This window comes from Vanessa atalanta, chromosome 19 (genome assembly GCF_905147765.1).
Source record: "Vanessa atalanta chromosome 19, ilVanAtal1.2, whole genome shotgun sequence".
NCBI lineage: Eukaryota > Metazoa > Arthropoda > Insecta > Lepidoptera > Nymphalidae > Vanessa > Vanessa atalanta.
Genome location: NC_061889.1, coordinates 7,073,609 through 7,099,862, shown reverse-complemented (window position 1 = coordinate 7,099,862; position 26,254 = coordinate 7,073,609). Strand labels below are relative to the sequence as shown.

Sequence of the window (26,254 nt, the reverse complement as noted above, 5' to 3'; positions counted from 1 at the left end):
ATTAAATTAAAAGTCTAATATATTAAATTCAATTTTAATCAGAAGATAACTTTGAGTTTATTAATACATTTTTAACAATTTTATTCAATTTACAAAAGAGAGATTAAATATGCCTACATATATACTCGAAGTCCTTAATATTTGTGGTTATATTATGTTTCTAGAAACATAAATTTACGAATTTCTTTATATTTATACAAATAAGTTGATCATGCAGCATTTTGAAAACGCCCCCCGGCACAATATTTACAATGAAACAACTTTTAGAAGTGGATTTTAATTGTATAAAAGAGTAGATAATTAAATTGTAATTTAAGCGGCAACTGCCGTTGCTTCAACCCATCGCGAGTACGCTGAAACTCTAGTGTTGATGTTTGGATAACGACTAGTACCACAACCTGATGTCCATGAGTAAACGCCTACCACCACGCCGTTGTGCAATAGAGGGCTACCTGTGTCACCCTATAAAACATAAAATAAAATGTTATACATAATGTTAATAATCTGCATAGTACAATGAAACAATGCAAATGGACGAAGAGTTGTCGTCCATCGTCTTGGTAGAATCGATATTCCAAACCGAAAATGTTTAAAAGCTAAAACTCGACAATGGTAAAAATCGCGTTTAGGAAATTTAAGAAACAAGAAAATATTCTTGTTTGATATTATCACAAATGGTCAACTTTTATATTTCTATATACTTGGTGGTAGGGCTTTGTGCAAGCTCTTCTGAGTTTACCCACTAGTTTCAGCTTCGTATGTTTTAGGTTTAAAAATCTCAAGGGACAACTTAGGCTACGCTGTTCCTTGGGGTTCAAGCTTCACACCAAATTACACCAAATTCGATTCAGTGGTTTAGCCGTAAAGCGTAACATTAGTGAGTACTAGAATAGACGTTTCAAAGTTTAGTCAATTGTAAATCAGTGTATATTATAAGTTCTTTACTTTTTATAAATTCTTGTGAATTGTCAAAAGTGATTGTAATACCTTCAACAAAAGATATTTTTATTTTCGTATGTGAAAACTATTAATTAGGTATTTATAATAAGTGATTATTAGTATGTAGTTTCGCTATATACCTGGCATTGTCCTCGAACCCCAACGTCGAGCCAGCCAGCACAAAGCATATTACTAGTGACGCTGAAGTTCTCCTCAGCGTAGCGGCTAGCACATGTTTGCTGGTCGTTCACCCAGATTTGGACCTGGCGCAATTCTGGAGAAAGCGGTGATGATACCTAAAAAATTCAGCAGAAACTTAATTCAAAACAAATTTGTTTGAATATCTCTGAAGAATATATTTATTTGGATTCAGAGGACATTTCCGTTGTACGTGCGTGTGCAGTGTTTTTTTACGTGAACTTTAACTAAATATTGCCAACTTATATTTTATGTAATAGTAAAATTCATTAGGTTTACCGAGGTGACACCCCATCCGATGGCCCAAACTGGCTGATTGTTGGCCAAAAGATATGAACCACCAGCTATATACGCAGCTTGAACGTTTTGCCCAAATGCGATGTTCACAGAGGTTCTCAACACTGCAATGTCGTTTACTCTGGTTGCGGTCAAGAAGTCAGGATGGACAGTAATTCTTCGGATGAGGTAGACAATACCTTGTCTGTTGGAGTACGACGACCCAACTCTAGCACGCCACCAAAGCATTGAATCGACCCTGTCAGGAGTAAGGCATTAGTAATCGTCAATATATTTTATTCTTACATAAAATACTATTAATATATAAAGTAAACGTTATTATGAATGAACGTATGCCAAGGAATTTAAATGTTTTCAACGATGAGAATTATATTAGATTATATTTTCTTTATTCTTTTAGAATTTTCTGTGATTAATTATATTATGACAACTAAATTATTGAAATAATTATATGAATTTCTAAATTATTCTTGTTTCTGTTCGTATTCTATGCGTTCTTAAACATCGTTCATCGGATTGCTTTGAAACGCTGTAGTTGCCAAAGTATCAAACTTTTGGAAATGTTCATTATTTGCGTAAAGTACTAGAAATAATATAGCAAAATATAATTAATTAAAGTAAAACGAAGTCAAAGACAACACTCACACATTGTTGGTTACGAAACAGGAGGCTGCTGATAGTATCGCTGATGTGGATATGATTGTGCCACCGCACGCTTGCGTGAAGGGCAATGCTCCCGGACTACTCAGAAGGGATGTCGCGAATGGGTATGCCCTTATATCAGCAACGGTACCTCCAGAAATTCTCGTCAGGTTTGCTATTATAAATATTATAATTGTTTTATTTTTTATTAAAACAATTGTAAGAGAAAGAAAAACCAATATTCTCGACCTTCTCCGAAACTAAGAAAAATTGTGTTCCTCCTGTTTGTGTGAATAACAATTGAATAAAAATGTTACTACATTTAGTACTGCAATCGGGAAGAGGCTGCAAGGTCAAACAGTATCTAGTGTCATTTCAGTCAGCTCAGACGGCATTGGAAACTACAAGGAATAGCGTAAATGCCTTACCCGGAAATTGAACTTACTGGGTGTAACAGTAGTATAAAATACACTTCTCTCTATAGTTTATTTTAAAATGTTATAACCTCCACGTAAAGTTCTCTTTTATATATATTTGCCTTTGGAGTTTATTAAAAAAATATATTTCTTGTAGTAAGTTATTATAAGGCATTTGCAACATTGAACATTTGAAACATTATCATCCTTATTTCTTCTCTGACTTCAGGAAGCGTTTGCTATACCTGCCGTATTCGCAGTTCAACGAGGTTACTAAGCTATGTCCATAAAAATTGTTAACGAAGTAAAAAGTCGCAGGATCGATTCTGACCACTTGGGCTATAATATCGTCCCCACTCCTAATAACTCGTGTTGGGAGTTGGACGATAATAAGCTTAAAAGGATAAATATTAATATTATTAATTCCTTAATCAATTTGGGGTATTACCGATATTATGTAAAAAAAAATCTAGCCTTAGATTTGAACTCTCGAGAACTGTAGTCTTATGATCACAAGCTCATTCATAATTTAGACAGAAATTTGTTCATTTTACACTACCACGCGTCTGTCATGAATAAAAGCCATATAGCCGTATATAGTTTTGATTATCCAAGATTAAATAAAACCTTCAATTTATACGTACCATTGCTGGTTGAAAACACACAAATAACAGAAAAAACAATTAATAAATTCATTGTAATGTTTCCGTAACAAGTCCTTCAATTGACTGAAGAAATCTTTATCTTTATAAATATCTAACGATATTGATAATTTTTTTTTAAATATGTTGATATTGAACTAATTCCTTTCGGACTTCATTGTGATAATTTCGATATGGTATTTTGAAGTACTACAATTTTAAGATTAGAATCTTTGTTAATAATTACCATAATAAATATATGTACAATAATTTATCTTTCTAATAGTGAAATATTTTTAGAATTGAATAATATCGGTAATTACCCAATACATACTAAAAACGAACATTACCTTTTCATAATATTAGTATAGACTTATTAGGAAGTAGTCGTTGCTCGCAAATATGCTTGCTTTTTAAGGGTTTATATCCCCGTACAAGATAGGATATGCATTCCATCGTTCTATCGACTGTTATATATCATATTTTCTGTTTCTCATCACTAGCCTGTCTGTCAAAAAGATCAAGCTAACTTGACCAGGGTATAGTCGGAGTTAGGCTTAAAAGAGTTCACTGGATTTCAAGCTTGTTTTATGCCAAAAATCATATTCGTTTCAGTTGTTTGGCCGTAAAAGAACGATAGATAGAGTTACTTTCGCATTTATAATATTGGTTAATAATATGTTGCTTTTTTATTAATAGTTCTTCTTATAAAATTACAACACATTTTACAGAGAAAAGTAAGGTATAAAGAGAAAAATAAAGTAGTTATCTTGTTATTCTCTTGTATTTGTAGACAAATCTAAAAAATACTATATGTCTACGCCATGCTATGTGTTAAGCCGAGCCGAGTCGAACCGAGCCCAGCAAAGAGAAGCCAAGCCACAGTCAAAGCCAAAGCTATGCCACGACAGTTAATGCTGGAACTGTCCGCCATGCCCGCCTGTCGACAATGTGACTTATAATGTCCAATACCATTAAAATTCTGTTAATCAGTATCTTTCAATGTCATATTTTTTGGTAAATCAGATTTTTTTTAATCTGTGCGGGATCAAAAGCCATTAGGTAATTTAAATTATAATTAATGATATTTATGCCATTGCAACCAATCTTCCTGTAAGAGAATACGTTCATCCATTAATACTGAATTTACAGAATCATTTATTGTGTCTTAAAATGCAAGAATGCAGATTTCCTTCTTACGTTTTTTGTAGAGCAGTTCACATTTGTACATGATTCTTCAAGAATAAAATATCTAAATCGTGTTCGAATTTCTTTTCTATCATAACTATCGAATAATTTCCTCAGTTGGCCAATAAATTAATTATATTAATTTATTTTATTATGGCATTATTTAAAAGAACCGAAACATGTTACGTTATTCTCGTATCTGACTGAATAGTTACGAAAAATCCAGCTGCGCTCAACGCAATTTTCCTTCAATATTTCTTTTTCAAGGAAATCAACCCACTGATACTTTGAAGATATATAGCGAAAACTGGTAACGTGCCCTTCGTTTGTTTGCAGTGTTATATCAATAAAAAAAAAGAAAAGTCTTCCAATTGCAAGTCTTTGATCCGTTTTCTTCATCGCAGCTATAATAAAAATCAGATTTAGAAACAACATTCCGATTCGTAGTGTTAGAAATATTTACTTATTTGCATTATATTTATATTATAATTATATATTCCTTCATATATATTTAATAAAATGATATATTTTTATTGTATCCGATTTCAGAAAAAATTGTGTAATCGATTTCAGAATGTCATTCGTATGGCTTTAAATATATAATACCTTTTTTCCCGCGTAAACATAGAAATATATTTCCTCATATAGTGAAGGTATTTCTATAAGCAAAATGCATTTGGAATCGATTAAAAATCCTCTTTTTTCATCTAAAGAAACTCATCTTTGCCGATTTTCATTTTTAGATAGCAGCACAAAACTCTTAAACGATTATAAAATAAAAATATTGATTACTTACTTTAATTTTTTTTTTTTTTTGCCAGTACTAAAAGTATGAGCATGAGCATTTACCAGGTAACAAATATTTAAACAATGGTTTAAAGGAGATCTGAAACTTAGAACAGTCAACACTAAGAGCTTTTTATTTTTGTAAGTTTGTTACAAATAAAATAACCAAAAACATTTTCACATTTTTATTATGAATGGTGTATAAATTTATATTGATTAACAATTTAAAAATGTAGAGTAACAACTATAAACTTTATTTATATAAAAAATAATAATTAATGAGCTATATGTTGCCACGTGAAGTCCTATGCATAACTTTATTACTGTAATGTATAATAAGTACATACAAACGTCAAAAAAGCAACCATCGAGAAGAGGGCGATTTTTAAAAAGAATTCTGTCAAACACACTAATTGTCTTAATCATTCTTAATTTGAAATCTAAAAAATTACGAAATAATTGGAATTAAAATTATCGATGATGTAGATGCTTTTTAGTTATCTGTTAATTCATGTTTTGAACGAATTTGAATGAAGTTTAGTTTACTTTAGAGGAATCATATATCTGTGAAACTAAGCAGCTGTGGCGGTGACCTTAGTTGGTTGGTTGTTCTGCTGTTCAACCGTCTTCCTGATGAAACTGTTTCTTATGGTACTGGCTCTTGCATATGCCCAACGTCTGTTATTTTTCGGTCCAAGGAAAAATGCCAATACCACCATTACCAAACCGACTACCATAACTATGATCCATGTGACTGGTAGACGGTAATCTGGAAGACAGAACACATATGTTATAAAATATGTAAAAGGCGACACGTAGTAGTGTTATTCTTTACCTGTTCAATCAAAGTGGTTTATTAGTAATATTAGCCATATTACTAATAAACCACTTTGATTGTGCTTTTCTAGTAAGATATTGACCATAATCAGACATTGAACCGATGTACAAAAAATGCGGTTTTCTGGCTATAAGGATCAATACATGACATTAGCAGCCTGTAAATTTCCCACTGCTGGGCTAAGACCTCCTCTCCGTTTGAAAAGATTTGAGGCAAATTCCACCACGCTGCTCCAGTGCGGGTTGGTGGAATACACATGTGGCAGAATTTCGTTGAAATTAGACACATGCAGGTTTCCTCACGATGTTTTCCTTCACCGCCGAGCATGAGATGAATTATAAACACAATTTAAGCACATGAAAATTTAGTGGTGCTTGCCTGGGTTTGAACCCGAAATCATCGGTTAATATGCACACGTTCTAACCACTGGACCATCTCGGCTAAGAATCAATGAACCAGTAAAATTACACACACAGAGAATATGAAAACATCACGTATATGCCTCTCAATGTAACATCTTACATTGAGAGGGATATACGAAATGGTGTAAGAAATGGATTTTATTTGTCAATGTGCTATTTGTATAAGTAAATGAGACAGCTTCATTCATTCATCTAAAACTAAACACATAAAAAGCATAGAGTAGACTAATTACTTACATATAACACCACCTTCTGGAGGGGGATTGGGACCGGCAAGAGTAATGGGTGTTACTCTAGATAATTCAACATCCTGTCCCCGGATCCTGGCAACTACAGTCCAAGGATGGTTTTCTAGGATTGTAGGTTCCTTTATAGCTATACCACAATAGCCGTCTCGGAGAATGGATAAGTCGGTGTATCTTTCGGGAATAGTATTTGTTGTGAAACCTGAAGAATAAAGTATAAATGTTTTAAGCAAAATCTGTAGCACAAAAATGACGTAGAAATTAGTTCGTAGTAAAAATTCTTATACTAACAATATGATGAACTAAAATTGAGCAGATCTTTGATAATATTTTTTAAAACTATTGCTGTAGTGCAGTGCTTTTTTGGGACAAAGGCACAATTTATTACTACACCGCTATTTTTTACTGGATCATCTTTCACTTGTCTAATTTGATTCTAGTTTAGAAAATGGAAACGTAATTTACAAAGTGGTATGTTATGCTATTTTATTGTAATTACCTAAGCCATCAATACGCACAAATCGACAGTATTCAAGTGCTCTTCGGTCGTAGATCTGTGCTTCCACTATCAAATTTTTACGCTCCATGCGCTGGTTAGCTGTCATCGCGTCTGCAAATAATGGAGACAAATAAAATATCACAATTTAGATCATGAAAAAATATCACACGTATAGTAGATTAAAGAAATATGATACTGAGGATGATGATGCCTTCCTAAACAATTTCTGTTTCCGTGACCATTCGCAACAGAGACCAGCCAACATAGCAAAACGTACTATAATGCTTAAGTATATGCGGAATCATAGGTCCACTCATTATTCCCTTACTCTAATTATAATTGGAACGGCGACACACGATAGAGGAGAGTTCAGGTGTAAGACCAAAGGTTTTACGTTATTTCCTAGACACAGGAATGTATAACTGTCAAGATAATCTCAACAACAGCCTCGGTTTGGGATAACATTTGAATTCAGGTTCGGCAAAAACTGCAGTTCATAAGTTAGCTACTAAAACAACGAGCACGTCATAAAGAAATGGCGTACGTAAAAATATTATCAATTAGCTTTGGTTTTCATTTCGACAAATAACATAAATCAATTATTAAATGACATAATATATAAATTTTATCCAATTGTATATCTACATGAATAGTTAATGGGTAATGTTGTTTGTTTTGAATAAAGCACCTTGCACATTAACTTCAATCCGAGCACGTTGTTCTGCTTCTTGAACATCTGCGAGACCAACGTGGCAACCCCAGCTACCAGTGTCAGAGACGGCAAGGCTTGGGAACCTGATGCCGCACTCTCCAGCATCGAACCCAGCTCCAACGTATGTAGCTTGGTCATGCGAATCGGCTGGAATTATTAATATTTTTTTACTCATAAATGTCTTTGAAATTATTGGGAATATAATATTGTCTCAGTGATTATATAAATACGAGGATTACATCAGCTATACATTGTGTATTTAGTTTATGATAAAGAATTGGTGACATTATCGTAAAGATTGATTCTTTTTCCTATAAGACTATAAATATAAAACAAATAACTATTGTTTCTTTTCTTATCCTTTTTTGTACACTTGAGTGTACTTTAGTAACATTAACTGTAACATTAACTCAAATCTAAATGCAGAGTGCAGTACACGATCTTGAAATGTCATCACGTTTTATGAACTTTTGAAGCGCCATTTTGATGCGTTTCAAATTGTTTCAACATTTCTTGTGCGAAAAACTATGTGAGTTCCTACAATGTACCGCAAGTTTTCTCATTCACAATATTAAGTATAAATAAAATCAGAGATCGTTCCCCGGGTTTGTACCACTTTGGCTTTTTAAGGTTATTAACTGCTGTAATGTTATGGTGTTTATCTTACTAGGTCCGACATTGAATACGGTGCCGTTTCGAGCTCGGAAGTAACAGTAGCGAATGGCGGACTGGACTGAGCATGTCATGGTGACACTGTCACCCACCACACTGTTAACCACAGGTCTGTCTGCTGTTAGAGTAGGCTCTGAAAATTACATGATTTGAAAATAAATATAATTATATTTTTATTTTCCATAAAAGTCAATACAAGTAATTATAATAAAAACATAAATATTTATTAATCGTCTTAATTACTATATTTAAACATTTAAACGAGAACTGAATTAAACATTTTAAATTTTTTAATTAACAAATTTCCATAAAGTATTTTTTTCAAGAAGAAAGTCAAGTCGTTATTCCGCTAGCGGGGAGTTGCCGAAAGCCATGTATCGACCGTGTCTATAAATGTAAATGAATAATTATGGCGCTCTCACGACGTATAAAATTACCGGTTATGACATCTTACTTATTCTAATACACATTTACGACACACAATTTCTTGTACACACCGGTAACAATTGCAGCTACTACTTCAGGGTCTCTCATAGCCCAGGGACAAAATACACCTAAAAATCCGTAATAGGTCTCCCCTTCAGTTTCTACAGCACAACGCCAAAGACCCAAGTCTCGGGTGAGAGGACCTGTGATCAGGATACCGCAATCATGTGTGTGGAGGTCAGATTTATAGCTGAAAAGAAAAATAAATTTCTTTGAGTTACAAGACATTGAAAATAAAAAAGCATTTTAGTGAAATAATCAACCCACACTTTCAACATAAAATTGGATACCATAAAAAGTTGGTATTCAAAAAGAATTATAAAGGTCTGATTATTGTTTATAAAAAATGAATTATGGTTAATGTAAATGAAAACGTAGTTTCGAAACCCATTACAAAATGTCAATAAAAAAATATACCTGGTACCAGCTCCATGGAAGGTATATCTACTTTCCCCAACACCTTCATTAGCTAATAAGACGCGACCAGATGGGTCACGGAATTTACACGAACGGACTGGGTATGGACTTGTGACATTACAAGACAATGAGACGGTAGGTTTATTGGCTATCACTTGGGTCATTACCAACGGCTTAGGATCTAGAAATTAAAAAAGAAAAACACATTATTTTCAGGAAAAATTCTCAATCGGAAACATCGATGATTTATTCCATAAGATAAGGCATATCAATAGTAAAGATATTCTAACCAGCTTCTACAATCGTAACACGGAACTCTGAGTTTGTAGTGAGGACTCGACCAGGTAAGCCGACATTCATCCTCCAAACACCTTCATGTGCCTTTGATGCTCTGTCGATAGCGACCTTACATCTACCGAAACCATCATAAAATGTTGAGCCATCTGGGCCAGTTAAGGAACAGTACACTGCATCTTCTGCTCCAAGACTGACTGAAACTGGTCGATCTTTGTTCCATACAAGATTTGTTGCTCCTCCAGTCGCAGCAACTAAAATTGAAAAAGTCTTTAAATTAACTTTTCTTATTCTAAAAGAATATATTATTCTAAAAGATTGTAAATTTCTTAACATAACAATAAAAGCTTGTAAATGACTCACGTCTGTGAAAAATAGCGAAGCATTATTGCGTTACAAAACCAACATTGATTTGTGCAATAGAGACAATAGTTTCACTTATTTATAAATGTTAACATAATAATTAAATAAAATTATTATTGAATGAATAAGAGTATATTGAATGAATATTTATTCATCATATAAAAAAGAATTACCATTTACTGTCACACTAATGGGGGCCCTATAAACGATTCTATGTCCATAAACGATATTCCATTCTCCACTTTGTGTTGTTTGAAGGTTCCTAACAATAAAACCACAGTTTTCAACGAATCGACTATCTTTTTCAAAGGCATTATATTCATTTCCATCAGGTCCCAGAAGTCTGCAAGTATCATAATTAGGTATAGAATTCTTCAATCGAGCGTAGAGATCATTGCCTTCGACTACAATAACTTCACTTACAGAGGCATCAACGAATTCTGTAATATTAAAAATAATCTCTATAGCATACAGCAGATGTCTTAATTTGTTACTTAACATATTTAAAAAAATGCTTAATTCATTTTTTATCATCATTATCAGGACATCGATTTTATCATTTAAACGTGACTAGATACGCGTACGCTTTCAATTATTAAGGATTAATATACTAATAACCAATAATACCTTCGACATGGATTGTAAATGGTAATCTTCTTATAATATTTTCGGAAAATCTTGAACCTTCAGCTAACAGCGACCAATTTCCAACAACATCATCGGAATTGATGGTAATTCTTATAGCACAAGTAGCGCCTGGGTGATTGATTACTTCGATGTCTTCTAGATTCAACTCTTCGAAGCTGTGCCGTGTACCCGAAGGTGTTATAAGGATACATCTCTCACTGGTTACAAAGGCATAATCTCTGATGAAAACTGTGTGATTGGCACCTATTGTAGTATCAAAGTACTGGCCTTCTAAATCTTCTATATCTGCAGTATCGCTTTCAACATCATCATCGTCTGCAGTATTGTCTAGAATTGTAACGTGTTTTGTTTAATTTTATTACATTCACCTCTCTGTAATTTCTAAAATTATAGATATCGATATTTTTAATTATACTATACTTTCAAATGTTAATTGATAAATATATTTCAAATTTGTAGTCTAACCTGATGTTTTATTCACAGTTACATTGTAAGATTGTGATAGAATAGATCCAGTAGATAATTCCGATTTAAGTGTCCACACGCCGTTATCGTTCACATCGATGTGGTTCACATTAGCTTGACATTGAGTTACGTCTGTGTCTGGTAATAATTGAAATTTATCATTTCCTTCGTCATTTGGTTTAAATTCAACTTTTAAGCCGCTTGGTGTTTCTAGATAACATCTTTCTACCTCGTTAGTAAATGTCAGGACAACAGTACGTAAAGTTGCACCTTCGTCAAGGGTCAACAATGTTGGCGGATTTTGTCCGTATGTATAACCTGAAATTTTTTAGTTTTATAAAATACTAAAAATCAACTTATTTTTATATTTATTTATATGAATTGGGCAATGTGTAATAAATACAAAAATATGCTGTTATTTATTAAAAATTGTTATCCGTTCTTATTATCTAACTAGTAAATGAAATTAATAATCGTATAAAGGAATATCTATGATTAGATTTCTACATCTATATAATTTCACATTACGTTAGAAGTTTGTGTGAGTAGGGTCTATATTGAACAACCTTACAATTATAAATACGTGTATATAAGAGACTAGGGAAAAGGGACTTTGATAAATGATACACTTATTTTTGATATCTGAGTAGTTCAACGACTTAAAGTAGTCTAGACTACAGTAAGTTATAGATAAGAGAGATGTTGCTAAAGGAAAAACACAATATAAGTGAACAGATCGTAAAAGATCTTTAATTATAAATAATAACTAAAGATACTGCGCAAACCAAGTCGATTAAAATGTGCAAAATATTTTTAACGTTGATTTATTTATGACTTACAAGAATTTAACTTCTTGAATTAAACACAATCGATACTTGATATTTCTACAAAGAGTACTTCAGAAAGGTTTGCATTCAACGCTGCCTCAAAAATAATATCACCCAATAAAACCTATAACGCAAATAATAGTTGAATAAAAAAAAACTTCATTCAATTAAATTAAATATGTAAAAATAAAAACGAGTAATTACGCAGAGTATGCAATATCACGAATATTTAACATTATTTCTAAAGATGTTAACGTCGGTTTCGCATTATAAATACTCGATAAATAATGATTAATTTATTTATTTAGCTTAAGTTAACACCGTCGCTTAAGTAATACCATTTAAGGCATTCGAGAATCATTTAATAATATTATAGAGAAATAAATTATACATCGGTATTGGAAATTTTCACATAATAATCTTTTATACATAAACAATGGCTGTTTATATTAACGTATGTATATGTTTTCAACAGTTTTTCGCCAGTTTATATATTTAGCTGCTCATCCAATGCTAAGATACATTTTTACCTAAAGATAATGGGATATTCCGCATCGGGACATTTGGGTGGCTAATTTATTAACAGGCTTTACTGCAGGCAGGCAGGTGACTTTACACTGACCTATTTATTAAAAAAGTTAACTACAACCTCTGTAATTTAATTACAATGGATTGTACACTGACGGACATCTTTGGAGATAATAAAAAATATAAAAATAAATTCATAAAAAAGCGATTTCAAATTTAAATGCCATCAAACGAGAAGTATCCTCATTACTAACGCCCCCAAAAAGAAAGATTTTTCCTCATCGCTTCATAAATGACTGAGTTCTAAGGGAACAAACATCAAAAAAAGCAAATAATCAAATTGATTTTCTCCGCTTTAAGAGGATGGTTAGAGAGAGCGTTTGGTAAATACGTGTTTAATTTGTATGATACGGGTGGAAGGACCAGTTATATTTATTATGTCATTGTATAAACCAGCATATAACCAGTACTTATATTTAGGTATCTATGCAAAATCGAGGCGGGTTGATAGCAATCATTAATATAGATAAACTTTATTATAAGACACGTCATTACAAAATTTCCGTATTTTTTAAATCCCTAATATATCTTTTTTATGTTTCGTGTATTTTTTTATTTATACTTATAAATTGATGTATGTTTTTAATATTTATATAAAGTTTAGTATTTTTTATTTTTTTATTCAATATTAACATCATAATTCAATATTAACATCAGCAAGGCATACACTATTGAAAGCACAAAATACTGCCATTATCGTCTAAAATTTAAGTGCTTTTTCAATTATAGGTAAAAACATTTTCAAAATAGTCTCATACAGTGAGAATTAACCATGCAAAGTAAACAAAAAAAAAGTTTGAATAGCAAAAAACACATTTAATATTTAAGAATCTATTAACAAATCAATCAATGAATTAGCAATCGATTATGTATTCGGTGTATGTTTTAATTAATTTGATCTTTTGTATTTGATGGCGAGATTGTAGATCGCCGTCATCGATTGAGACTATCAATTTTAGTGATTTCGAGAGTGATTACATACTCTTTGCTGTCAATGTCACGCTGGCAGAATGTCAAACGGGCAGCCATCTTGTGAATGGACTAATCGCCGTTAATTTTATTTTCGTTTAAATCTCCATGGAATTACCCTTTGAAGCAACTGATACGCCGACATAATTAATTCCAGTCAGTATCATAATCAAAATTCAATTGTTTCTTTGCTTTCATTTCCAATAACATATATTTTTAAAGTGTATTATTGCGTACCAGTTGTCTTTTTTGTGGGACATTGTCATTTATTAATTGTAACATTCCACCTTAGATAAATTATTTATATATCTAGAAAAAGTGTTGCACCTCAAAATAATTAAAAACTTAGGACCTGACTTTATTATCTTAGATGTGTGACACGATACGCTTGACACTCGTCAGACGTCACACTAATTTATTAGTGTGCTTAGTGGCCAACTGTTGGCTACCGGTTAGCTTTGACTGTATATCTAGACATCAACAATCAAAGTATTCCATCTATTTGTATTGAGTATTTAATCAATTATATAAAGCTCTTATCACACTGTGGTTTAAGTAATTGATAAGCAGTTTCCTTTCAGGAATCGCTTCGGATTTTAGAATCAAGAAGGATAAAAAAATATTACATTCAGCCTTTACACCTAGATAAACATTTTGAAGGTCATCCAGGTCAAATGCTGTCAATAAAAAATATATTGTTTTTTTTATTATCAAATAATGACATATAATAGTTGGTATATGTATCCTGATCTGATAATAGTCGTCGATGTGAGTTTTGTAAACACTATCATGTCATATATCAAGATAAATACGTTCACAAGGATTTGTATATTCACTCCGTGTTGGAGTAAAAAATAAACGGTTTACGGTGACAAAGTAATATTAGCGTACGGCCTAAATGTATATTTTTAATTAGCCAAATTTTGTATAGCTTATATATATGTACATATATTTATTATAAAACGTAGTTATCATCTGGGACTGTCACTGTTAGTTACTCAATAAAGTAACAAAGCAGTAATAATCAGTAAATGTCTTACGGTTAGACAAAAGTTACCTCTCTTTGCAAGATATATTGGACCATATTCAATCAAACTGCTCCAAAACGGCTTGGATACACATTTGTCAGAATTTCATTCGACATATGCAGTTGTTCCCAGGATATTATCATCAGTTACATTGTGGTTATTAAGTTAAGATCTAAGTATTCAATCCACTGGACACATTTTATCCATATCTGGTCCATTTCTGTATCATATTGTCTAGTTCATATTCAAGAAACGATTTAAACTTTTAACATGTATAATTCCTTAGGTGAACTTAGGTCTCCAACAGAACGTTGAGTTAGTATTGGTAACGCCTCTATCGTCATCTTATATATGTATATGTACATTCATTGTATTTTATTTTAACGATATAGGTAGGTGGACGTTCAAATGGGCTACTTGATGGTCACCTCAGACAATGGCGCTGTACGAGATATTAACCATTCCTTACTTTCCATTGCGCCCCTAACCTTGGGAACTAAGATGTTTTGTCCCTTGTGCCTGTACTAACACTGGCGAACTCACCTTTCAAACCGGAATAAAACAGTACAGCTGTTTGGCGGTAGAATATATGATGTGGTGGTACCTAATCAGACGGGTTTGCACAAATCCCGAATTTATTTAACTAGATTTATCAAAAAGGAATTGAATTATCTCATGATCTTTGGACTTCGGCTTACTTTTTATTCATACGTACAGAGTGTACTTTTCGACGATTGCCTCGTTGCTCTAGGGGCTAGATCACAGAATTCTAGGTCCAAGAACCAGGTCAGATGTATAAAAAGTTAAGGGGATTTTCAGTCGAAAAATTTATGTAGCAACCCGGAGACTGGAAGTTGGAAGTGTGGACACTACCGTGCCTTGGTAAGCACGTAAGCCGTTGGTCCTACGCCTGAATTCATTCCAGTCGTGTGGGATTTTCCGTCATATCGAATTATACGGAGTAAGTCCAACTGTGTGTTTGTGTTTCCGTTCACACTTGTGCACTATTATAAGTCCTGAGGCCAATCTCAAGGCCAGACTCTCGGACTAGCCAACTAGGCTGGTCTCTTGTTGAGAAAGGCAGCCGTGACTGAGGTCCGTCAGGACACATATCACAGATCATCACGTTCCTTTGCATAGTACCTACCTATTAAGCATATTTAGAACAACTTTAGTGTCTATTTATGAAAACTTTAAATCACAGGAATAAATTCCAATTTAAATAATACTCTTAAGCAACTCATGTAGGTGTAAGTTTTATCATAAAAAAATATCAATAAATAAATGTTATCTCATATTTTCTTTCCTATTATCTTCCGTCATAGGCTCGGACTCATAGCTACCCAATTTTTTTATGTTACGTTTCGTTAACATTTAGTGTTTTCTTTTTTTTTAAATCTTTGAATTCAGTTTAAATTTCGTCTTAAGAAGTTAATTGAAAACGTGAAATGTGAGGTTTATTTTGTCTTCGTGATTTCTTCAGATAAGTTTAATCCTAATCAACCTGTAAGGGCGGAATTTACGTTGCAAAAGCCGTCTTCTAAATACGATTAAATTCTGCTCTATAGTTTCTTGCAAATAGTAAGTCATGAATAACTGACGCTACTTTAATTTCATTTACTAAAATACTGTTATATTAGCTCAATCCTAACTTTTTCATCCTTTATATATAAATATATATCAGGGGTTTTTCCTTTATTAAGTAATTGAATTGAAACATAATGTCATTTAAATATACACAAATTTCTATAATCTTCAATATTTTCTTTATATATTATGTCGAATACTATAAAAATGTGATTCTTCTAGTTTAGTCTCCAATCTCCAAAGTCTTTGTTTTTCCGTGTTATGTTTATATTACTTGATTCAGTATAATTAATCTTATCATCCATAGTAAGGCGCCAAACAGCCGACGGCTATACATGATACGGCTTATATTAAAGCTTCAAAGTTATTAAGAATCGGTCGCATTGCGATGGCATACGCAAATATACAAAGTTTAAAGTTTCAATAAGATTAAATTTACACTGCAAAATAATATATATGTATATATGTTTATTGAAAAGTTCTACTATTATGAGAATTTTTATAAGTTTACAGGATAATTTTCGAATGTGTAACAAAATTTCAAAATTATACACTAGATTAATTCAAGGATAATTTTGTATTATTTCAAAATGATAAGGGGTTTGGATTTGACAACCATTTCGCACTGTTCTACAAGATGTCCTGATTGGTCGGGTTTATGATTACGTCACTTGCTTGTTAACCTTATTTGCTTACTATATGTGGATTATATGTGCCACAGATTACAATACAGGCATGTGACGTCACCGACCCCATTGCAGCGCCATATTGTCAAATAGCCTATTATGGATGTCGTCATTATATTATTACAGCATATAGGGTGGAATTGTAAATTCGGAAAAAGTGACATTACATTTTATTAATTTTTGTGATTATTATTATATTTTTCGTTCGATCGATTCGCCTATACTACGCCAATATTATGAAATTAATATAAATGTATAAAGTTCGTGTAATGCATTGTTAAAGACAGTCTTGTGTATTCGAGCAAATTACTTATCATCAAAGTAATTAAGATATTTCTGTTGAATCATTTAATTTAAGTCATTTAGAATGAGTTTTGATTAAATACAGAGGCAACCGTGATAGATCGTAAAAAGTTTTTGTTGTATTTTTTACATTTTTTTTTAAATAATGTTTATAAAGCAAGGACTGAGTTTTAGTTGAAAGACCTGTAAATTATTTTTTAAAATACAACACATAACTCTACTGCATTGTCCCTTTTATGTAAGATCTCAGTGTCTTAGAATAGAAGCAATGTCTATATAATATAGATAATTAAAACAAAACTTCACCCAAATCGAGGGTATGATAGACAATGTTTAACTTTTTATTTTAAATATATTTTTATTTGTAAGCTAATGACTACGCAAACGTGTTGAATTAATCAGATAAATCTTTATAGCTAGTTATATAAAGTATGGACAGATAACTAATTTATATTTGATTATGTTTATAGGTAAGATTATAATGAATTTATATGTTGAACATATTAAATACTTGTAGGAATATTTCATACTGATATTAGGTTTTCGCTTACTGTGTTAAGCTGTTTTTGATTTACTTTTTATTAAGAGTTTGTAAAAACTAGTGTCAACTGGTTTACTGATCTCATTTCCATTTTTTTATTGTCCCCATCTGTTGTTTCTTTCCAACCGTATTATGAAAAAATAATATAAATTTTTAACCATATTTCCACGGGATATAAAAAATATGTTATTACTTTTAGAAAATATTTCATACTAACCATCTGTAACTAGAAAATAGACAGAGACAAAACATATCTATAACTTTTCACTCAAAAAACATTTACCAAATAGATTTAACAATAACGAATTTCTAAAGAAAACAAAAAAAAAACTATTTTTTAATCGAATTGATAATTGATTGGCTGAAAGAAGGATATGATTCTTTTTTTTTGAATTCGGTAAAAAAATATATAAAATCGATTTGCAAACAGTTTTATAGATATGTTTTGTCTCTGTCTATTTTCTAGTTACAGATGGTTAGTATGAAATATTTTCTAAAAGTAATAACATATTTTTTAAAAGATTATATATACCCATTGGTTATAAGAGCTCTCGATCATTTTTCATCCAATAAATCGGAAATGCTTTTCACAAGGAAATGCTGCTGGCATTCTTGACACGATTTCACGCGGTCATGATTTTTACAGTGATTGGTTCTTGTATATGAACATATTTGATCAATATGTTTTATTGCCTAAAAACTATGCTGTCAAGTAGGCAGTATAATTATATCCTTTTTTACAATGATGTCCCACGGAAGTCCTTTCAACATAGTAAGTATTATTTATGCTACAAATTACGTTTGGGCTATTAACGTTACCGACTCGTATAACTTACGACTATGTTAATATTTAATTATGTACAATTGTCTTATCAGCACTCAAATATATATTTATTTGTCTGTTAAAAATAACCTTTTTCGTTCTAACGAGTTGACTCATATCATATGATTTCTAAAAATAAAATAAATAAAGTTGACTTTCCGTGATCGATTCGCCGAGAATTTCGTGCTTATCTTTCCACTTTTAGTGTATAGCTAAAAATGTATCGATAAGTTTTTAATGATTAGTTCTAAATAGTCCAATGGTATGCGAGTCAGCTAATGACGTACTTTCGTAGGTTCAATCCGAACCTCCTTGGTTATATAAATACTCCTGACATAATAAAAACATATGATTTTAAAAATGGAATGATTATTTTAACAGACACTGGCATTACTTATAGAATATGTTGTTGTGAAGTATAATATTGTTAATTAAATTCAGGCTAGTGACGTATTAAGTTTACTCACAACTCACGTGAAACTATAATAAAACAGTTACGATAAAGCAATAGCTTCAGAGACACGTTGAGGTTTCATTCGTAATTTATTTATTCACGTTCTCAAGGGCAACAAACACACAAGTAGATAATTACTAACACTCAACTGGTTTTGACATTAATCAACACAAAATGTGCAAAAGCCTTTCTTCGGTACAAAGCATTGTTGAAAATATAAACACAGCAGAATACGGAATACTTGTACGGACAAAATGGCTTGAAATAAACGAAGCATGTAAATTCCACGGCACTAACGATGTCATTTAGGCCGTGTTTTAAAAATCACAATATACAAAAAATTAAAACACACCTGTTAGTAAAATGGCGAACACCGCGATCCTCAACTTATGCGACCGCATGTTGTCGCTTCGCACAGAGAACTGCGTACGCGCAGAACTAACGGAAAAATAACCTCGCGACGTTAATGCTATGAACCCTTATATCCTTGTAATTAATCAATAACCGATCTCCAATATCTGGTCTAAATTCTCTTATCTAATCTCATACGTGATGTATGCAATGGTTGATTGCCCGTTAGAATGGTGATATCTACATTTGGATATAAAAGCCTGCGCGGGGATTGTTTTAATGAAGGCTGTGTTACATGTCAACATTGAATTATGACATTTTGTAAATTAGTCGCTTACCATGTTGTCATAACACAGTTTTGTGATATAAAAATAAACTTCGTATCAAATAAATCGCGAGTAAATATGTGTATTATTTATCTAAAATCATTCATCTTTGAGATAGCGACGTTTTATCAAGACTAGTACTGGACACGCTGTTCGAATATTCGCTTATTGTTATAACTTAGCTAGTTATAGTTCTGATTTAATCGATTGAATTGTAATTTATATTTCTTTACGTCTTCAAACTGGAGGCTATGTAAACAGTGTACATTTTACGGAATGTCACATTATAATCATTTTCCTTGTACGGGTGATTATTTTCGTCACGCAATTATAGTTCTTTTTTTAAATCCATTTTATAAATTTACTTTTAAAATTGCAAAAAGAGGTTCTACAATTGTCAATCCTTCTCCAACTATTATATGAGACTTCATAATATACTTTTTTTTATTCTGGCTTTTATTTGTTCTTTAATAAGATTTATGTATTGGTTGTAAATTAATGCTTTCAAGAGTAGATCCTTCTGTTTATTGCATGCATTTATTGTATAGTTTGATTAACTGTATAGTCAAACTACTAATTACAACATAGAGAGGTTAATATCTATGTTTAAACAATTAATTTATTTAATTTCAATTAGCGTGATGAATAAACATATCAAATCAAGTTCACAAAGTCGTTCAACTGTTAAATTAAAATATAGTTTAATCGTTATAGTTTTACAATATATTTTTTTATTTATTCTTGAATTGAAATATTTAATTCATTTGTTTTTTGAGTAACGTGAGTTAAATTAAATCTTAAAATAACAGATATTGTTATAAATATTATGAATAAAATCTCCGCGAAAGGAGAGGAGTTAGGGCTCCTCTCCTTGCGAGGAGTCCCACTTGTGGGATAACAGGCTGTAAATTTACTATTATTTAAATAAATAACAAAAAGTAATAAAATGAGCGTTTGTTAGTGTCAAACCAGATGAGCAAACATAATAGCTGTTTAGTAGCAGCCATTAAAGAGTTTAACAATCAATACTCTGTCTCCATCGCGAGATTAGTTTGCTGGTACCAAATTATCTTAATGTAATCTGATTTAAATATATTTGGCAAGGTTAGAGACGATAATTATAATATACTTGTTGATCTTCTGGTTGAATCGACTCCCTGGATTTTTTACTTAGTTAATTATATTAAGCACAAATAAATCAAATGTTGTGCTTTATTTTATTTTTTTAATTAAAAGCAGGCAGTTAACACCAAACAAATTTAAAATTGAGAATCGCTTTACCGTAAAATAAAATACACTTATTTTACAAAGGGAATTCCAGGCCGATTAATATTAAGGATAATCAAAAACATATACATAGTTGTTCTTATAATGTCGATAGTAGTAATATATTAAGCAATGAAACATAAAAAATAATATTTAATATATAACTTTGTACTCAATTTACTACAACTGTTACTCAGATCCAACATCTAAAGATTTCTTTTGCCATATTGCGTCGAGAAAAAAAATCTTAAGTGTCATTCATTCATTATCTGTGTGGATTGGAAGTTGGTGGTCCTTTTTTTTTTTTTTAGTTTTACGAGGAGGAAATGCATTTATGCATGCCGCCCGGTCGGGGGATCGGGACGGGTATGTGGACTCACCGGCTCCTCCGCTGACCACCGGTGTAAAACACTTTGGATGCTCGTAACGAGCCCTCCCAACTTCTGTCAGTTAGTTTTAGTCAGTTTCAGTTGCCCAGGGTGCACCACGAGCAGGTGACTGACCTGTAACCCAAGTTGGTAATCCTGCTCGACTTCATTCAGCCATAATATCTTACCCCCCGCTCCTAATTAAATACCTAAATTATAAAGATTTGTGGAATATTTATAACCAATATAAAAAATGAAAGTGTCCCAACTTGTAAATTTTAAATTTAATTAAAATTAATTGGGTGATTTCTGTGATTTGAGGCTTTAGAATGTGTATGATGTTAAAGATGTTAAAGTATTTATATTAAAATAATGTCATTAAATCGATATTGATTGCGTTATGGAAATTTTATCTAATTGACGGAATTCAGAGAGAGTCTACAACTGATGTGAAATCTTCCGGATCAATGGTAAGAATAGGTGTCCCACAGGCATCATTTTGGGATCGGTCTGAGTGACGGATATAATAAGAGAGATAGGGCTTATAAACAATACATTATCAAAAGTACACTATTAACAATAGAGTACTTAAAGTTAAAATAATATAATTTGTAATATATACCTGTGAAGCAGCGGTCCACCATTTTCTTATCTCTACCAGGTAGATTCTGCTTTATGGTCGCGGTTTATGCTATATGATAAGTTAGGCAATTGACTGATATCGAAACAGGCAGAACTGTTATTAGTTATTTACATAGTTTTACGGTATTTTGCCTAATTTACTTGTTTTTTTTGCAAGCTCCGGTTTGAAGGCTGAGTGAGCCAGTGGTACCTAAGGTTGGGGGCGCATTGGTAATGTCAGTAATGGTAAAAAAATCTTACAGCACTAATTTATATGTGCTGTGGTGACTTACCATCAGGTGGCTCATATACCTGACCGCCTCCTATATCGGTAAAAAAAAATCAAGGGCTCTTTTCAAAGAGCCATACTAATACAATTATTGAATTATACATCAATTAGAAGCCTGACCTCCTTAGAGATGTCTCATAAAAATGTGTATTATACTAAATGCGTCATGGTATATTATAAGTGTCATGTTACATGTGTAAACGTTACACTTTACCTCAGCTTTTGTTTTCACAAATTTCTTAATACATTTTTAGGGCAAAGTATACCAATTTTAATAAGCATCCGCAGTTTATACTTTAACTGTCACTAAACAAACTTCAATATCATATCAACAATAATCTCATTAGTACTCGATATCTGTAAAAAATATTTGACAAAAATTCTTGGTTTGATTAATTGGAGGATCTCGTACAGAAATTCACCTTTTATGCATTTAATCTTTACTTTAGTTTATTTCCGGTTCTATTACTGAATAGAATCGGATTCTACTGAGAATCTATGTATCGAATTTATGCCCACAAAAGAATATCTGGCAAAATATTCTGATTGATTTTTTAAATGACTTCCGAAACTTTACAGAAAGAATTAAGAAGAAGGAATATTACAAATATAGTTATTATTATTATGTTTAACAGTAATCTGACTGATATTTTCCAAAACAATGATGAATTAGGATATTTCGTAATCGTTAAACACCGTTTCGTTACTTGATTGATTTAAAATAGTTATAAAGTTATAAAGCCTGCTGTGCATTTCTTTTTTTTTAATATTGTGTTATTGAATGTAAGTTTTTTCTTGTGTGTGTACAATAAAGACTTATTATTATTATTAGAAAAGCAGAAACCAAAAGTGGTCTTTGTAATTCAAGAAATCGATAGTTTTACTATGACTGGCTTATCCGGCTTAAAAGTTTGTTGACCCTAGACGAACGTAGCACGTAACGTTATAATTAAACTGTTAAAATACATAACATTCTAGTGAATTAAAATAATAATAATTAAAAAACTTTATTGAATAAAAAAAAAGAAAATCAACATTACTAAGCTGTCAAACTTTACGGAGCTAAAAGGTAATTTCTACCAACCATTTATGTATTTCATATTAAGTTCTTTAAACTCGTAAATAGAATAAAAAAATTGAGCTGATCAGGATCATTACTCCTAATCATCAATATGACAAGCCTATTATATTTTATCAACGATTACAGCTCAGTAAGAAATAATAAACATTGCTTACACCGCCAATACGACATCACTTTGGGAGCCAAGATGTTATGTCCCTTGTGCCTGCAGTAATATTTCTCCACTCAGCCTTCAAACCGGAACACAATAGTACTAAGTATTGCTGTTTCGCGGTAGAATATCTGATGAGTGGGTCGTACCTATCCAGACATACTCGCAAATCTACTACCAAGTTAAGTATTTATTCTAAGGTGTTCAGCCAATGACGTCTATAAAATCAAAATGTATCAAACTAAATATTTGCTTATAAGAGACAGGAAATAATGTTTTCAATTTCGTAATTATATTATTATACATAGATATTAACTAGGTTTTCATTGAAAAGCCTCAAGAATGCCAATTATAGTCATAGAGATTAGCGCGTTCGAATAAGGAACAAACCAATTCTTTAGTTTTATTATATTGGTATAGATATGAAGACTCAGTAAACGCTCAAGCATCGACTATTATTTTTATATTTATGTGTGGAAGTTTGAAGGATGATTGAACATACAGTGGACATCAGTTCCAACCGGTTGAGGGTTCGCAATGGAATGATACAGGTTTTCTTTTACCAATGACATTGATTTAAGCAAGTATCGGGAGAATAATGAGCGCTTGTTTCCTTTTGGTAAAAAATAATAATATTTCTTGTTGATTGTGATAAGCCGTCAAAAAATCTACTCGTATACGTAATACGTATTGCTCAACCAGAACGAAAATTCGGCCTCTTCCGGCGGAGATGTGATTAGAATTGTTCACAAAGTTTTATAAGGGCGTAATAGTCTATTCGAACATTCATCACGATCAAGTTGAAGGACGGAGAGAGATACACTCAAAGCTTAAGGATACCCTAATTTGCAAGATTAATAACAGTATTCTAACCCCCATTTGACATTCGGTGACGTCATCAATCCTTAATAAGGGTGTTAGCCCTTTACTAACGACATAATTCTAGCTATTTAAAATAATTAATATAACTGTACAGTTAAAACAAAAGGCAAACTTAAAGTTTGAAAATTCTCTCTACCAATTACCAGACTTATAAATAAAGATAAATTCATTAACATTAGTAAGATTTATATTATAATCGACGATTATTAAAAAAAAATATCGAAATGACAAACATATACAGCATTTATTTTACGTATTCTGTTTGTATCTTAAAATAAATATTTGACTACTTATCAATGTGAAGCCATATAATTCAAAGTTTCCGAAATGTGCGCGTGCGTCGGATAAATAAAAACAAAGATAATAATCAACACTTTACTTAATAATAATAAAATAAATTTGTGTCTTTAGGCTTAGTTATCAATATCAACATGATATGCTGATTTTTATTCCTTAAATAATATATTTCGGAGCCACAGGTGACTTATTCCGAGCGGCAAACTTAGACTGCTCGTTATGTAAAATTTAAATAAACATGTAGTACATACATTTCATATTATAAATACAAGCAAATTTCATAATGATTCTGTAACTTTATTGTTCTAATTATGCGCGGACAACTTGTATACCTTTTGGGTCTGGTGGACCTCCCAGAATGACAATAGGGTGACCATGATGTTAGTTTTATGTGTCCAAAATAGAACGCGTGCATCTTAACTAATGATTTCGGGTTCAAACCCAGACAAGCACCACTGAATTTTCATGTGCTTAATTTGTGTTTACAATTCATCTCGTGCTCGGCGGTGAAGGAAAACATCGTGAGAAAACCTGCATGTGTCTAATTTTAACGAAATTCTGCCACATGTTTTTTCCACCACATTGGACCCGCATTGGAGGAATATGCTCCAAACCTTCTCCTCAAAGGAAGAGGAGCCCTTAGCCCAGCACTGGGAAATTTACAGACTGTTAATGTAAAAAAAATGTAGGTATGTATTAATGATTTGCTAATTCAATTACAATCGGCACGGCCACATACGCTATAATGACCCTCATGACTTACGCTTAACCCTTATTTTTCTACGATACACTGGCCGCTGTTGGACAGTTGTAATATGTGGTCGATGCCGAGGGTAGCGGACAAAAACTTTTGTTGTTAATTGTACTGTCACTGACTGTATTAACCGCAATATTCTCTAAAATGTACGATGTAGGTTTACAGGTTTTGATTCATGTTTCTCTTATCGATAAATGAATTGTATTTGTATTTGTAAATTAAAAATAGTTTTCCATGAATAATTTTCATGAATATGAAATACAAATAGGACACCTTATGGGATACCCTTGCCTGTAGACATTGAGTACGTTTGAGGTATGTTGCAATATACTTGTGCTTGCGAATACCCTGACCTTAAATCAGAACACAACAAAACAAAATATTGTTGTTCATTCAGAATAGCTGGTGATGGTAAGTGGTATCAAACTAGATGGGCCAGCATAAAGTTGCTTTCGGGTGGTAGTACCGGAAAAATAATGATATTGTCATTTATAGAGAAAAAAATCTTACTTCGTTTAAAGTTTAATCAAAGTATTGTAAAGTCGAGGACGTATTTGATTCTTTATAATGCAATGTATATATTTTTATCAAATTACCGTATTCTATTCTATTCTGTTAGTTTCTGGGTCGCTATTGCTACATAATATTATATTTCCAATGATTAAATTATTATCATTATATATTGCTAGATATCAAACTTTATCTTAATCGCAAAGTACAATTATTGTATTAATGTCTCGATTGAATTCTTCTTAAGGTATTTATTTATGTAACTTTATACTGTTTAATTAAATACCTATTAACTATAACCCGGTAGTACCTGTACGCCACAACCGACTCTTCAAATATAATGCCGCCACAGATCAATATTCTGAATTGTTTTGTTTCAAT

General features: G+C 32.0%; 2 protein-coding genes across 2 annotated transcripts; both read right to left on the bottom strand.

Annotated features, from left to right (window-relative positions):
• Positions 1-269: 269 nt before the first annotated feature.
• LOC125071580 (trypsin CFT-1-like) lies at positions 270-4,364 on the bottom strand. The gene is made up of 5 exons (XM_047681902.1): positions 4,334-4,364; positions 2,080-2,251; positions 1,417-1,672; positions 1,080-1,235; positions 270-462 (listed from the first exon to the last, which is right to left on the bottom strand). Exons 1-5 carry the CDS (start codon positions 4,362-4,364, stop codon positions 313-315), a joined length of 765 nt encoding a protein of 254 aa, XP_047537858.1. The 3' UTR covers positions 270-312.
• A 913-nt stretch (positions 4,365-5,277) lies between these two features.
• On the bottom strand, positions 5,278-19,427 carry LOC125071409. The gene is made up of 12 exons (XM_047681640.1): positions 19,327-19,427; positions 11,169-11,486; positions 10,683-11,030; positions 10,229-10,495; positions 9,689-9,946; positions 9,399-9,579; positions 8,993-9,171; positions 8,491-8,628; positions 7,800-7,970; positions 7,112-7,222; positions 6,605-6,814; positions 5,278-5,876 (listed from the first exon to the last, which is right to left on the bottom strand). Exons 1-12 carry the CDS (start codon positions 19,373-19,375, stop codon positions 5,680-5,682), a joined length of 2,427 nt encoding a protein of 808 aa, XP_047537596.1. The 5' UTR covers positions 19,376-19,427; the 3' UTR covers positions 5,278-5,679.
• Positions 19,428-26,254: the final 6,827 nt, after the last annotated feature.